This window comes from Lonchura striata, chromosome 4, assembly GCF_046129695.1.
Source record: "Lonchura striata isolate bLonStr1 chromosome 4, bLonStr1.mat, whole genome shotgun sequence".
Classification (NCBI taxonomy): Eukaryota; Metazoa; Chordata; class Aves; order Passeriformes; family Estrildidae; genus Lonchura; species Lonchura striata.
In genome coordinates this window covers 65,243,735-65,258,606 of record NC_134606.1, presented here as the reverse complement: position 1 = coordinate 65,258,606, position 14,872 = coordinate 65,243,735, and the positions used below count along the sequence as shown (strand labels likewise).

The following is a 14,872-nucleotide window of genomic DNA, read 5'->3' as shown; positions in this document are numbered from 1 at the left end:
CCTGGATTACTTAAAAGAAAGGTTTTCCCCCAAATTTTATCAGCACAGATTACAAGGATTCAAGGACAGGCTGCCATTTTAATCACTGCAATGGGAAATTGGACATTCAAAGGCTTTTGGGACACCTGTGTTCCCTAGTCTCCTTTTTCTCCAGGCCATACAGATTGTAATGATTCTCAGATATCTCTCTCCTGGTTACAAGGCCAACCATGAAAGTTTTGAATAAACAATAATTTGGTATCCTTTACTTATGCCAATTAATTTAGATTAGCTAGAGGAATGTCATTTTTATCCTCATTGCTCCTTTATTCACTATAAACTTGTCATTTTCCATTGCATAATGTTTGTGTTATTAACTCTACCCAGACACACAGCCAAACACAATACAATGCTGTTCACATCCCTGTCATTTGCTGATTCTTTATAAAAATGCTAATGTTCCTGAATATTTATATTGCTAATCAAATGGTGATTCACAGATTTAAAGATCACAGATTTAAAGATTTAAAGGTGGTCGCAGATTTAAAGTCGCACTTTAGCATAATTTGTTGCTCAGAACTTATGAGGTCAAAAATTTTGAGCAGTAAATTCTGTTGTTCAGATACAACTGTAAATTCTTAGCAGCCAGAAAGTACCCATTTCATACTTCAAATTAATATTTTTTAGCTTCATCATTTGCATGATTCCAAGTCAGAAAAATATAATTTAGTACTTACTATTGCGCTGCTTCTTTCTTACCTTCTCATATCCTCCTTTATGTGCAGATTTATTAGTTCTTTAGGAACATGGAAAGAGAGGGTAGTCTCAGCCATCTGTTCCTGGATCCGCATCCACTTGTTGTCAGAAGTAGGGAATCTATATAACTTACAAACTGGGTTTCTCAACACTGAAAAGAGGAAAAATAATATCATTGCTTTACTGTGGTAATATGACTCTGAAAATTTATGACAATAACCTGCAAAATTATTATATTATTTTCCCCCTTGCTTACAAAATTAATTTTAGAACCATTAAAATTCTGCTAAAAACATTTCATTTTTATTTAGTTTTTATATCAGCATGTGGAGCACAAAGTATTACTAGCACATCAATAAGTAACAATTTACCAGCAGAGTAGGTAACCTTTGAATTTAGGTCTTCAAAGTTGTGAGAATGTAAATTAGACTCTCTTTTCTTACATTTAAGCTGAAGTTAGGAAAAACAGAAAGCACAAATGAAAAATGAACTCAATACAGTCACCACCGTTGCTTGCCACCTGCTAGAACCACTCACAATTCCAATAAATTGCACAGGACTCAGAGTTCAGCTGCATCTTCCCCTTGACATGCAGACACAATTCATTAACACAAATAGAAGGTGTGCTTCTACATCAAAGGAAACTTGACCCTTGACCATACTATAGCTACCTTGATCATTGATGTGGTCAAGACACTGCCTCTAAATAAAAATAAATATAATAGCCCCTTCAATATGTTACACACACTGTTTTCAGATCACTATTGCAACATGACATAAGAAAATCACATTTCTTGGTATTTTGGAAGACTATGTTTAAAACCCATCACGTTTTTTATTTTACAGTTTTCATGTGTTGGCTGCATTTCCATTCAGATCTTAAAATGATGCCATATAATCTACTCTCTCCATTTTTTCTTTTCTTTTTTTACCCTGCTCTTATTTTTAAGAAAGAGCAAAAGGGGAAAAAGCTGAGAAAGAAAAAGTTCTGTTTCACTATGGTGATAAGCTTACTTGGAGACAAATGATTGTCATTTAGCACACATGTCCACAACATCCTAACTTGGAATGACTTTGGACAGCCATCCAAAGCCTCCACTGCTACCTTTCTGTCAAGCCTTCTGGAAAAAGCTGCCTTCCAGCAGGCTCGCATTGATCAGCCACTGAGTGGTCTATAACTCAGAGGAATACATTCCCCATGTGTGCTGCAGGGAAACTGCTGCTGTCAAAATGACAGCTACTAATAGACATTCCAATTCACAACCCCCTGACACCATTAATGTTTATGTAGTCTGATTTATAGAGAATGAAAAATAAAAAGTACACAAACTGTCTTGTCTATCTAAGCAATCAGGTTTTTTAACAAAAAAACCATTAGGAAAGGCCTAAAAGAAGACCAGAGATTTAAATATACTGATAATAAACTCACTGCTGGCAACTCAAAGAAAGGAGCAATGCTTAAGTGGTTGTACTGCTCTGTATTTCCATCACTCTACTGAGATGTCTTTCATTGCTAGTCTTTGATGAAAAACTGTTGTTGGATTATGCCCTTTCCTGACCCAGACATGGAGCAACTGAGAGGTGTTTTAAAAACTTTTATTCTATTTTTAGTCTCTTGTGAAGGGTAAGACAATACAGATGTTATAATTCATGCCATTACAATCAGAAGCCAACTATTTCTTAATTACAATACATTATAAGCATTTCTTGCCTTTTTATAGTCATTTTATAAGCCTTTTTAGAGTCATTTTGCCTTTAGTTCTTAGTGATTTTACTTTCAAAAACTAAATTTTCACTCAGTGTTGTGAAATAAGCCAAAGAAATGCCTAATTCCTCTGACATATTAACAAGCAATGTTTTTTACTACTAATACCCAAAATATCTCAATGTTCAAACATTTTTCAACACACTTTTAGAGATTAAGGATTCTCACCATGCAGATTGAATTACAGAAAAAAAACCTCCAAGTCCTGTGCCTATCATCAACTTTCACCAAGTGTTCAGGCTTTATTACATCACTTGGTTATAATATGTGGAAATGCATATTTTCTATTAACCTTCTCTTCTGCTAAGATTCTTGTAATCAATGAAGTCAGTCTCATCAATAATATTAACAGTTGCTGACAACTCACAAAGCTGATGTATGGCACCAATCATCTCCCATTAACAAGACAGTGAATGCAAATGATCAAATGTCAGGGAGAGCTCAGGAAACTAAGGGCTAATTCAGGTCTGGCCTTAAACAGAAAACTGCCAAACCAGATGACAATTTTGGGTTGGTATTGTTTTTTTCTCTTGTGCCCCCTGATCACTATATTACCTGGACATTTTAAAAGATGACGTCCCAGATACAAAAGACTCTTTAATTTACCATTTTAACCTACTTCCTAAAGAGTTTATCAAGGAATTTTTTCCAAGAGCAGCCCTTAAATTCACACTCAGAATCTATTACACTGAAAAATACACATTAATCTGTGAGAACCTAATGCAAATATGTAGCTGAAAAATCTCTTTCCTCCCATCTTCCCCCTTCACCACCATCACAAAGAAAAAAAAAAACAAGCCCCAGAAAACCCATCAGGACTGCAGCAAGGGACAAGAACACTGAAAATATGGATTCAAAGTTATGACTTTTATCATTGTTAGAATTATTCAACTCCTCTCCAGGTACTAGTTAAACTCTCAGGTCTTTGATTCAGGTCTGAATTTTCAGATGGGTATAATCTCAAGTGTGTTGTAAGTTTTTTAAAATGGTCAAATCATATCTCCATGGGTTTAAGAAGAAAATTTCATTTACAAAGTCAGAAAAAAACCCTGGGATTTTTTCCCAAATAAGCCAAATAATTCCAATATGCAATATTGCTAAAGCTTAAGATTGTCAATAAAAGCTGCATAGTACTTGCTGTTTTCCTTATAAACAGAACTACTGAAGGTATGCGATTCCATAAAAATCTCAGAAGTATCTTCCGCTTCAATTGCAACAATAATTAATTCTTAACTATAACAAGTTGTCTAGAACCAAATTCTAGAAGGCATATACAGTAAGAACAGCAGGACTAGAACTGGCTTTTATAAAAAGTAGTGATTAAAATGAGTGGGAGTTTTATAAACATAATCCTTCCTGTATTTAGACAGTGATCATGAAAGGCATTAAAATAATCCAAAATTCACATGAACTGCAGTGGTTAAAAACGACAAAACTGTATTTTAAAAGCTTTTCTCTAGAGCATCAAGCTTAAAAGCCAATACCATATATTTACCCATCCATATTTTTGCACATTCTCATTTTTAAATATGAAGACCTCTGTGCTTTTTATTCAATGCAATATCCTTCACACTGCTTCCCCTGAAAGTACAATAAAAAACTAATAAAAGATTGAATACTCTGGTTTTATTTTCATTCCCTATTGAACATAGATCAAAGCATATCTCTGCCCTTTATTAATTTACCAACAGTTTTTCTATTTATATCTTTCATTGTAGTATAGGTATATTATGTGTATTACCTCAGGAATAATAATTACAGCTTTCTTAATTTTGCTTAATTTCAACTGCCTTTTTTTTTTTTTTTTTTAGAATTCAATTTGTTTACATGCAAAGAACTGGCAAACTCTACAGCATTATAAATAACTGAATTTTGAGACATAAATTCAATCTCTTGGGGTATAGATGGAATAGTGATAAGGCTCTGAAATCCACTATTTATTCCCACTCACACAATAAGCATCTCAAAACTCACTGGAGGGCTGTGAGTTCCCTATCCTAAGATTTAAATTTCAGAAGAATGACAGGGTGCTTCTATACCTACAAGCTTAAGGATTCACAGAGGCGGGTTTTTTTCAGTTTCATCATTCTGAAGCCTGATAAACAACAAGAAACAGAAAGTGCCAGAAAGCTTTACCACAGCACACACATGTACTAAATATGTATGTATATGGAAAATACACTGCTCTGGGGGTAGTTCTGTATGAACACAGCAGGGAAAGCAGTGCAAGCACTGTTGACATTACCAGGTTTCCTGACACTTCTGCACAGGTATCCATATGAGAAATCCAGTCTGTCTCTAGGCAATACAGAGAGCCTTAAACCACATGAAGCCCAGTCAAGAAGGCATGCTGGGCAAGAAGTCTGATAGGTTGGGGAAAGAGGCTGACAGAATAAAAGGAGAGCTAATTTTTTTCTAAGAAAAGAAATCAAGAACGCAATAAAAAGAGTAGGACTGACAAAACCTGGAATCAGAGCTGGGTGTCAGCAGAAAAGTGGAGGCAATGCTGCATGAGAAGAGAAAGTCACAAATACAGGAAACAGATTGAAGACTAATTATTTATCAGAAAAAACTTCCTGTGAATGTAAACTCCAATATCCCGCATGCTGTCGTTTCTTGCATATGCACCTCTTTTCCCTGAGTTCTTTAAAAAAAAACTGACAAACCACCCCACCACCCGCCCCCGCCAAAAAAAAAAAGTTCTCCACAGTATGTTTGACTTCATAAACCCTAGTAGTGTTGGGTGGACCTTGGTTTTATATTGTGTTTGTACCTGACAACAACAAATGTGAAAATGCTGTTTAGACACACTATAGAATCAAATGGAAATATGCGTAACAAATTGATCTAGACTTCAATACTCCTAAAACTGACATCGACCATGGAAGTTCCAACAAAATACATTCACAACCTACAGCATTTTTCTATACAAAAGAAGTCAACAAAAAATCCCAATCAAACCTACACAAAGAGGCAAAAAATAGAAAAAAATCAATCGTGAATCAGTATTGTTCTGTGAACAGAAATGGCATTTCTTCAAGTTCCACTAATCTGGATGACATACATCAGAATCAAAGAACTGCACTGGGTTAGACCAAATCCTTCAACTGGCTCTGTATCTTGTCTCCATGAAAAGCCATAAATAGATACCTAGAGACACAAAATACCCTCCCTGCCTCCAGCTATTTGCAGTTCAGGAATTTCTGGAGCCAGATGTAGTTCCTGCACATTCAGAAATTCTCACTTAACATCCTTCTCACTTTTAATTGTTGAAAATAATGGTATTTCTGTAGCACATACTTTTTCTGTTTCTGATCTAGTCTCAACAACTCACAGAAGAAAAATACAGTATTCACGCATATATGGAAGAACTTAATTTTTCACAGTTTTTAGCACTTCCTTCAGACTGCAAAGCTGATTCAGAAAGTCTGCCCTATCAGAGAAATCAGATGAAAAAGTTTCAGTAAAGATTTTTAAAAGTTGTAAAACTTCAATAACATTCTCCTCAATTGTATGCAGCAAACACAGAATTCTTGACTGCACTGTGGTTTTAGATGACCCATATAACTTATTTGTGACATTGTTACCGCTGAGTAATGGAGATTCATAAACTTGGGCTAATAAAAGTTTTATGGCGCAGCATATCAGCATGTAATATTTCTCAGTATAATGAAAGAAAAATAGATATAGTTTAACACCATGCACTCAATCCCCGAGTTGACCTAGAATTGAGACTGCCTTGCCAACAGCTCCCTTCATTCTAGGACAGATAGTTTCCAGATCAAACCGAAACTGCCACTTCATCAGCTATGAGAGAGGTTGATTGTCCCAGGTAGTCACTTACAAATAATGCATAATTATTTAACAGAAGGCCATGCAATGACATGACACAAACTTATGATGTTAATTCTGTGCCCATGGAAGTCATTGACAGTCTTGACAATCATTAAATTAGTGAAGATGTAGGAGATGGAGATTTCAGCACTGCTTCAGAAAGCATAATTGGCACACATTTATTCAAATTTCTCAGTAAAATGATAATGTAAAATATGTATAAAACACTAAAATGTTGAACTTAAACATCTGTGCAGCATTTGAAGAGATATTTATGAGGTCTGCTAGAAATCTGTGCGATTTCTTGAAGACCCAATGTGGTGTTGCAGATATTGCAATATCTATTACAGATACTGGAATTCTTACCTGCATTTAAGGAAGGCAGGTTGTCTTTCCCACTTATGCCTTCAGTGGCTGTACACTCACGAACCAATGCACACTGCAAAAGAAATACAATCCCAAATGTGACATTCAGGGAGGGGTCTGAAATAAATCCAAGGCAATTTATAAAAAGTAAGGCTGAAAGTTGTCACTGATAATAATATAAACTTAATTATAATTAATTATAACTTACATTTTTATCTTTATATTTCTGTTCCAAGATATTGTAACACAATTAAAACTAAATCCAAGAAAATGACAAAATATGATCAACTGTTCCATAACCAAACATAAATGCTTCCTACCAGTACAATGGCAGTAATGTTGAAAGATATTAATAGACTAGCTTAATAAGTAAGTTTTATTATAAGAATAAGGCACTTTAGTTTAAAACAATTTTTGACAAGTTTTGTGCTTTCAAAGAGATTGTTTCTTTAGGCAAAGCAGTTTTCACATGCACAGTGCAAGAAAACACTTCATTAATTTTTAAACAAGGGAAAAGTAGGAAGCACAAAAAAGTCCTTAAAATGAGCTCAGATTTTGTGATTGAAGTAATTTGTTATACAAGTGAACTGGAATATTGCTTTGATAAGATTAGTGCATAAAAGTAGAAAACATTTATGGAAAAATTAAGAACAGTGTACACCTACACATATATTTTTAATGCTCCTCCTACCCTCATCCAGAAAACAAATGGGAGTCTCTAAAGGTCATAGGGAGGGAGCTCTGTTCCTAGGGCTTCCCCAGTTCCCACAAGTTCAGCAGGGAACTTAAGACAGAGAGCAACACATAATGTACTCTCTACCAGGCAATATCTGAAAATGAATTTAACCACCACCTTCCTCTTCTATTCCTGCCCATAGTTTATCTAAAACTGAGCAAACTCAGTTCAAAACTTATTTATTTTATATTTATTTAACAACTCAACATTCTCACAATTGCATCCTCATTATCGACATACAAACCAAGACTGTGCTGCAACTAATTTGTACAAACCAAGGACTCCAAAGACAACAGAAAATACATTGGTCATGAGTCTGGTCTGTCTTTACAAGTATTAGAATCCCCTGGAAAGATGCTATTAAAGCCTTCTGTCTCCCCCAGGCCAGACAGAGCTCATTATTACATCTCAAATAATTGCAAGTAGTCTCATTCCACATTTTGCAGTGGAAGAAAATCAAAATAAAAGACAAGGCTGAAAAAAACAGCTCATGTTGCCTATATTGTGCAAGTTTTACAGGTCAAAATCAGAAAGATTTCACATCATTTGTTGGCTTTTTGGGACTGGCTGCACTCATCTACTGTTTTAAAAAGGCATTGAAGTCCTCTGAGATAAGTGGTGGAAAAAAAGTGTGAAATTTACACTCAGAATTTGACACAAAAGCAGACTGGTTTGGCTACGCAGAAAATACATTGAAAATAATGTCCTTTAATCAAAAAAACAGTTTTATATGCAACTTCCAAACAAAACAAAACAAAAAAAAATACTGTATTCCCTGTAGCAATATTTCCTTTCTTTTTATTCATGAAGAAAATAATATACCATAGTATGTTAAGCAGTAAACCATTGTATTAGGGCTGCAAAAATTGTGTGCTCCCATGAAATGCAGATGAACCTGCCCCTCTGCAAGGGAATTCACCTCTTCTTTCATTTACCTGTCATTCTTCCCAGCTTTTCGGTATTGTGGGCACAGATTACTCATAAAAATCAACAGCAACAGGATTTCAAGGGTAGAAACTAGAGCAGCTATCCAAGGAAAAAAGAAGCTGTACTTACAGCATCTCTCTGGACAGTTTTTGATCAGAAGTGATCAAATACATTCAGTTGAGATAAAAGTAAGCTATTTTTTTCCTAAAGAAGGAAAGGGCCTAGGAAACTCAGGTTAGAATATTACTCTGTACATTTTCATAAGGTTTTTCTTTTTTTCATTTGAGGGAGGTAAGTGTACGTAGTACTTACGCCAGAAATTTTGTTTTAAGTCCTTAACCCAATTTGGTAATTAGTATTTGAGACATCTGGTACAACTGATCATTCTAATTAACTTTGTGCAATAAACTGAGTTTCTACCTTTTGATCTTGGGCATCTGCTGTGATGTGGTCTGTTTCCCCCTCCTCTAGCTCTCCCATCTTCACAAGATTGACTTCAATGGTACCAACTGTCCTTCCACCATCAGATGTTCTGGAAAAAAAATCATCCCATGACACTGGGTCACTTGCAGCATCAAATTCTTTCAATTAAAATATTATCAGTAAATATTCAGTGCCCTCTCTATTCTGTAAAGCTGCTGTCACCTGTACTGAATTGGTTATTTACCATCACAAACCAAATGTTAACAATGAGGCAACTTCTTCAGGACAATGAAAGTTTTAAGTTTTCATCACAAAAGTGAGGATGGGTAAGTGCTATAAGTGGTGCATGGATACATAAACACTGCCAAGTTTTCATTCTAGACCTCATCCTGTCTGTGGACCATTGGATAAAGGGCTGCAACACTGCACCAATGCTCCACTTAGGATCTGCAATCCCACTGCAGAGTATTGGGTTTGCTTCCTAACAATCTGCAAAGAAAGGATATAGTGTACTAATAAAACCCCTGCAAAACCAAACAACAAAACTAGTTTGAATATCATGTTTCCCTTTGTAATCTCTCCACAGAGAAGTCATTCAGAATCCATCCCATTTCTTGAACTATATGGGAACAGTGGTACAGTTACAGGTGTATTCCTTTATTATCATCTCTACAAATAGTTTACTTTCAATTAATCAAAAACAAATAACAATTTAGATTACATCTCCAAGAAAAGAGTATAATTTACTACCTTTTGGAAGAAACAAGGGTTTAAACTCTTGAAAGATACCAAATGCTTTTTCAGCTTTCACTGGCAGCACAGCACCAAGGTTAATGGCACAGTCTATCTCCCCTGGCTTATTCTGAACAGCTGGATTTTTTTGAAAGGAAGGAAAGAAGAGTAATAGATCATTTCATAATAATGAGGAAAGGGTAACAAAAGGCACCAAGCAAAAATAGGCAAAAAGGAAATGATGAGAATAAGTTCAGCACAATTACAAAAGCACAGCGAGGAAGAAGAATCAAAACAACTATGTGTGGAGCAATACTGTGTATTTTCTGAGCAGTGGAAATGAAGAGTGATGAATCAGGAAAAAAGAATACATAGAAAAAGTTCAATGTCATAAAATCATTAAACACAGAATAATGGAATACTCTGAGTCGGAAGGGACCCATTAGAACAAATCCCAAAAACAATTTTTTTTTTTGAATGCTATGGGCATACAAATCAACAAAGAGCTCTATAAATGCACTGGGCTGTGAGCACTGATCTGAGCAGTGTCAGACTGTGATTTTAAAATCACCAGCAGTGCGTGACAATCTTCAACTACTTGAAGACATGCATTTCAAACTTTCCAGTAGTATTAGATTAAAATTTCACTTGAAAGAAAATTTAAAAAGAGAAACAGAAATGATGCAGTGAGGAAAAAAAAAAGCTTAGTGATCATATTTTAGTAGGATAAAAACCTGTATAATTTCACTTTGCACTAACAGTGTTGAGCACACACACACATGTATGTACACACTTCATGTCCTTTGCCCGCAGAGATGTGAAGAGCCTCACATATACACACTGCTCAACATAGCATCAGAGGAAGAATTACTTGTTTTCAAGATACTTCACAATGCATTAGGATGAATCAGCTTAGTTGCTGTAGTATAATAAAGCTGAGAAGGACACTCTGCACTCACATGGTGCAGTGAAGATGATCCCTGCATCAAAATGCTCTTAGTTATAAGAGAGGAGACACTATATCCCCAGAGAACAGAAGACTGCACCTTGACAACCTGCATAGGGTGAGTTGAGATGGGGGATACTGCAAAGAGAACAAAACCAGTATCAACATAAAAAGCCCAAACATGGAACAAAATCCACCTGACTTATGGAGCTCGAAAATTTCTGATATTTTTTAATACCCTGGGACAAGGATCAGCAATCATCTGATACCTGTCAGCAGAGCACCTGCATTGAAATAGATTTCCCCACCATCCCAAGTCCTTAAGGATCTCCAGGTCAGTACTAGTTCCCTCAAATGTGAGGGAAGGAGATAGCCAGTAAGACCATGAGCAGCAGGAATTTGTGCCCACCTTATTGCTTCTGGCCATAAAATGTTGGCACATTAAAATGTACCCTAATCACTATTAGGGTACGATGCTAGGAAAATGGAAGAGTAGAGCACGGTGTGCCAACAGTAAGAATTTGTATACACATGCCAGCTCTCCAAAAAATAACAGAAAAATACAAGAATGTTCCTTTGAAAACACTTTTATAAATTGTTACACTGTACCTCAGAAAGACAATGGAAAGACATAATAACTAAAAAAAAAAAAAGGAAAACAAAAAGAAAACTCAATTAAAAATTAACCAAATTCTATAATTACACCAATCTTTACAAGGTACACCACAGAGCTATTTCTGGGTCCTTAAATCTATCAAAGGAATATCTCAATTACAGGCATGTCCTGATAAATTCCTATCCAAAGAATATCAACAAGAATTAAATAGAATTTCATGCTCTGACATGCCCCTTGATATATTCTCTATCCTCCTGAGAGGTACTAATACTTCAAGCTTAAATTAGTAGATTGCTCTGGTTAAATTGCCATCAAAGAAATGTGGATAATTTCTACTGACCTTCTGCTGATGAATAGTCATAACAGAAAACAATCCCACTTCTGAAAGATTAGGATATTTTTCTTAAAAAAAAAATCCAACTGTCTAAGCCCTACCATTTAGTGTGTCTGCAAATTAAATTAATTGGTATATTTGTCTTTTAGTATTAGCTGAACAAAGAGGATAACCAAGACTAAAAATATTAATTAAAAGCAAATTTTTCATCTATTTCTTATGAGTTTTCTATCTTAATTTTTTGATTACAAATTGGATGGCTGAGATACAAAATACCTACCATGAAACTGAAGCTTTCCATTCTGACAATTACTGTGCCACCTGTTGGAGGCAATCTTTCAGATCAAATTTTCAATATGTCAGTTAGGGAAGCAAAATTTATCCCAAAGAGCTACGGACAACTTGAATTCCTGTAAGAACAGATTCTTACAAATCACTAATCTGGAATTCATTTACCTAGCCATTGATTCCTATAGGGAACAGTCAGCTCACATTTTATCAAATTAGATTTTTTTGTTAGACAAAGTTACCTTTCTGTCAGGAGTGGCATTTTCTGTTTGAGAGAAATTAAAATAAAAGTACTTTATTAACTTTGCCCTTCAAACTACACGCTCATATACAACTACTCCTGTTGAAATGAAAAGCAGGTGCCAAAATACTTCAAAAGAAGCTTCCATTCCTCAAAAAATCTCTGAACAGGTCACACTTTGCTCCTTAAGCCAAATTAAGGCTGCCTTTCTGTGCTCAGGGTAACAAATGTAACACAACATTCCCACAGCACCTATGTACAGCATCCCAGGCACAACAGATGCTGGTGACTCAGTTCTCCCAGTCACAGCTTCTTTCCTCCCAAAACATTGCCTTTGCAGACACATGGAGTTTGAGCAGCAGCTCTGTGAAGTTTAGCTGTACCTTGCCAGTAATCCCAAATAAGCCTCCACTGTTCTTGCAAAACTCAGCTCAACAAAATCCATGCACTATATAAAGTCCAATGAATTTATTCTGAAAATCGCCATCTAAAAGGCTGCCCCTAACCTTCAAAGGTTTTGATTAGTATCTTCATTTCTCTTAAGCCATGGAAGACAGCATCAGGGGTGATAAATGATTTTTTTTTCCTTCAGTGCACAGCTTTAAGATGTATCTGCTCAGCCCAGCCCTAGGTTTTGAACATTGTCTCTGACCCTTCTGCAGCTCTGTACCCTGTCACTGATTAGAGTCATATGCCACACCCCCCTACAATTTCAGTATGGCTGCATATAACAACGAGTTTAGGAGACCACAAGCATTTTCATATGGGAGACACCTTCAATAATTAGGACCACCTTTTTTAAGCATGCTTAGTAAACAAACCAAACTGTACACTGCTAATTCTTTAAATCACACACACCAAACAAAACTGAGGCTCTTACGCTCCTTTCTAAAGGAAACTTTGAATTAATATTCCTATGCCAAACTCCCTGCAATTCTTCCATAGGTTATCATAGTATAAAATTACCTTTTCTAATCTGGCACCTGGGAAGCTCCAGGTTATAGGGTTGATATTTAATTTTGGTGTTTAATTTTGAATTTGTACATGGCAGAACTAGAAACACTTCAAGTTGTCATCTAATATACCCGATGGAATATGGAGTTTAAAACACAGTCAAGCAGCAATCATAAAAATGCATAGGCTGAAAAAGACATTTAAGAACACTGAGTCCAACCATAAACCCAGCACTGCCAAGTCCACCATTAAACCATGTTCCTCAGGGCCACATCTACATGTCTAATAAATAGCTCCAGGGATGGTGACCCCACTACTTCCCTGGGCAGCCTGTTCCAGTGCTTGATAACCCCTCATGTGAGGAATTTTTTTCCTGATATCCAATCTAAATCTCACCTGGTGCAACTTGGGGTCATTTTCTCTTGTCCTCTGATTTGCTACATTTAGGGAGAAGAGACTGACCCCCACATCACAACACCTCCTTTCAGGTAATTGTAGAGGGTGATAGGGTCTCCACTGAGCCTACTTTTCTCCAGGATAAACACTGCCAACTCCCTCAGCCATTCTTCATCTGACTAGTGCAGCAGAATCTTCCCCTTTCTTGCCATTCTTTGGATGAGAAATGACAAGGATTAGTAACTCACCATCATTTACAACAGAGGGAAATTCTTACCTGAGGGTAAGGGTCAACTGTTGATCCTTTGACTTTACCAGATCTCCTACTCTAAAAGTTGCACAGCCCAGGAAGCTTCGCTACAAATCAAAGTCGAAAGAAAGAATAAGATATTAATTCATTTTTGTTACTTCTTTTGGTCTCACACTTGAAAATTTTGCTTTGGTACCTAGGAAAATATTGCATTTCAATATAACAGTTTGATACTTTATCCACTAGACTTTTTTTTTTTTTTTGTGCAGCACCATTATCAGTAAAATGTTAAAAACTTGGGTTTTATGGGCAGGGACTTTTCTCTTTTCCATTAAGAATAGTCTAACAACCTGACAAAATAAGATTGTAAGATGTACATCTACAGTAGTACAAGTATTTGCATTTTGCATCTATTTCTTCCCATTTTTCCAATTTCTGGATTACAAAAAGTGCTAAGTGTTCAGCGTTTTACCAAAATTGTTCTTGTTACAGTTTTTCCTCAAGCCACTGGCACTACCATCCATGTATTCCAAATATGAATGCATTTGCTAGGAGGTATTTTTAAATTGAGTTCAGAACAAGTTTATTAATAGAAATATTGTATTTGTCCAGTTCTTGGCAATTTTTAAGTACTGTTTTCCTCTATTTTCATTGTAACCTATTCACTGCATTAAAACTGCAGAGAAATGTGGTAATGTACCTAGAATGCCTAAAGTTAAATTAAGCTACATCACTACATCTTTTTCTTCTATAAAAATCACTCTTCACACATAAAAAAAATGCACAAAGAGGAAAAGGGGTTAAATCTTCTTTTACACTTTGGCTTTTTTAAGCCTCTGCTCATATCCTGCTCCATATTGCTGAAATCCCATTTTGTCAATTTGGCCAGCAGTAGTATTCTAGCCTTGGGGAAAATGGGCAAGGAACTAACAGATTACAGCCATCTTCTATCAATTTATCTTTCAAATATACAAAAGAAAATAAATAAATTGTAATGAGATCATGACATTATGTTTAATTTTTTGCAATAAAACAATAAGAAGGAAACAAAGTTTGATTTTTATTACACAACACTAAGTTTACTGTTGGAATGGCAAATTAGAATTCCAGGCTAAATTATATACATTCTTGGATATACAAATTAAAGAAGAATAAAGTTGCTCTGAGTCAACAGAGGTTGCCTACAGAAAGCAACATTCCCTTCAGGGAAAACAGAAAAGAATTTGTCGCTGCTGAGAAAAGTAATTTCTGCTGGTTAAAAAATCCCTTCAACTCACTTTTTTTCAGAAAAGCCAGGAGGATGTTGAGTGTTTGAATGCAAACAATAAA

General features: G+C 35.7%; 1 protein-coding gene across 1 annotated transcript in view; it reads right to left on the bottom strand.

Annotated features, from left to right (window-relative positions):
* Positions 1–14,872, bottom strand: part of INPP4B (inositol polyphosphate-4-phosphatase type II B) — a 290,218-nt gene that overhangs the window by 96,291 nt on the left and 179,055 nt on the right. Inside the window, exons 7-10 of the mRNA XM_031504683.2 lie at positions 13,571–13,650; positions 8,784–8,895; positions 6,701–6,773; positions 739–886 (exon numbers count right to left, since the gene is read on the bottom strand). Of these exons, the coding sequence (XP_031360543.1) occupies positions 739–886; positions 6,701–6,773; positions 8,784–8,895; positions 13,571–13,650 (413 nt within the window). The remainder of the gene's footprint in view (positions 1–738; positions 887–6,700; positions 6,774–8,783; positions 8,896–13,570; positions 13,651–14,872) is intronic.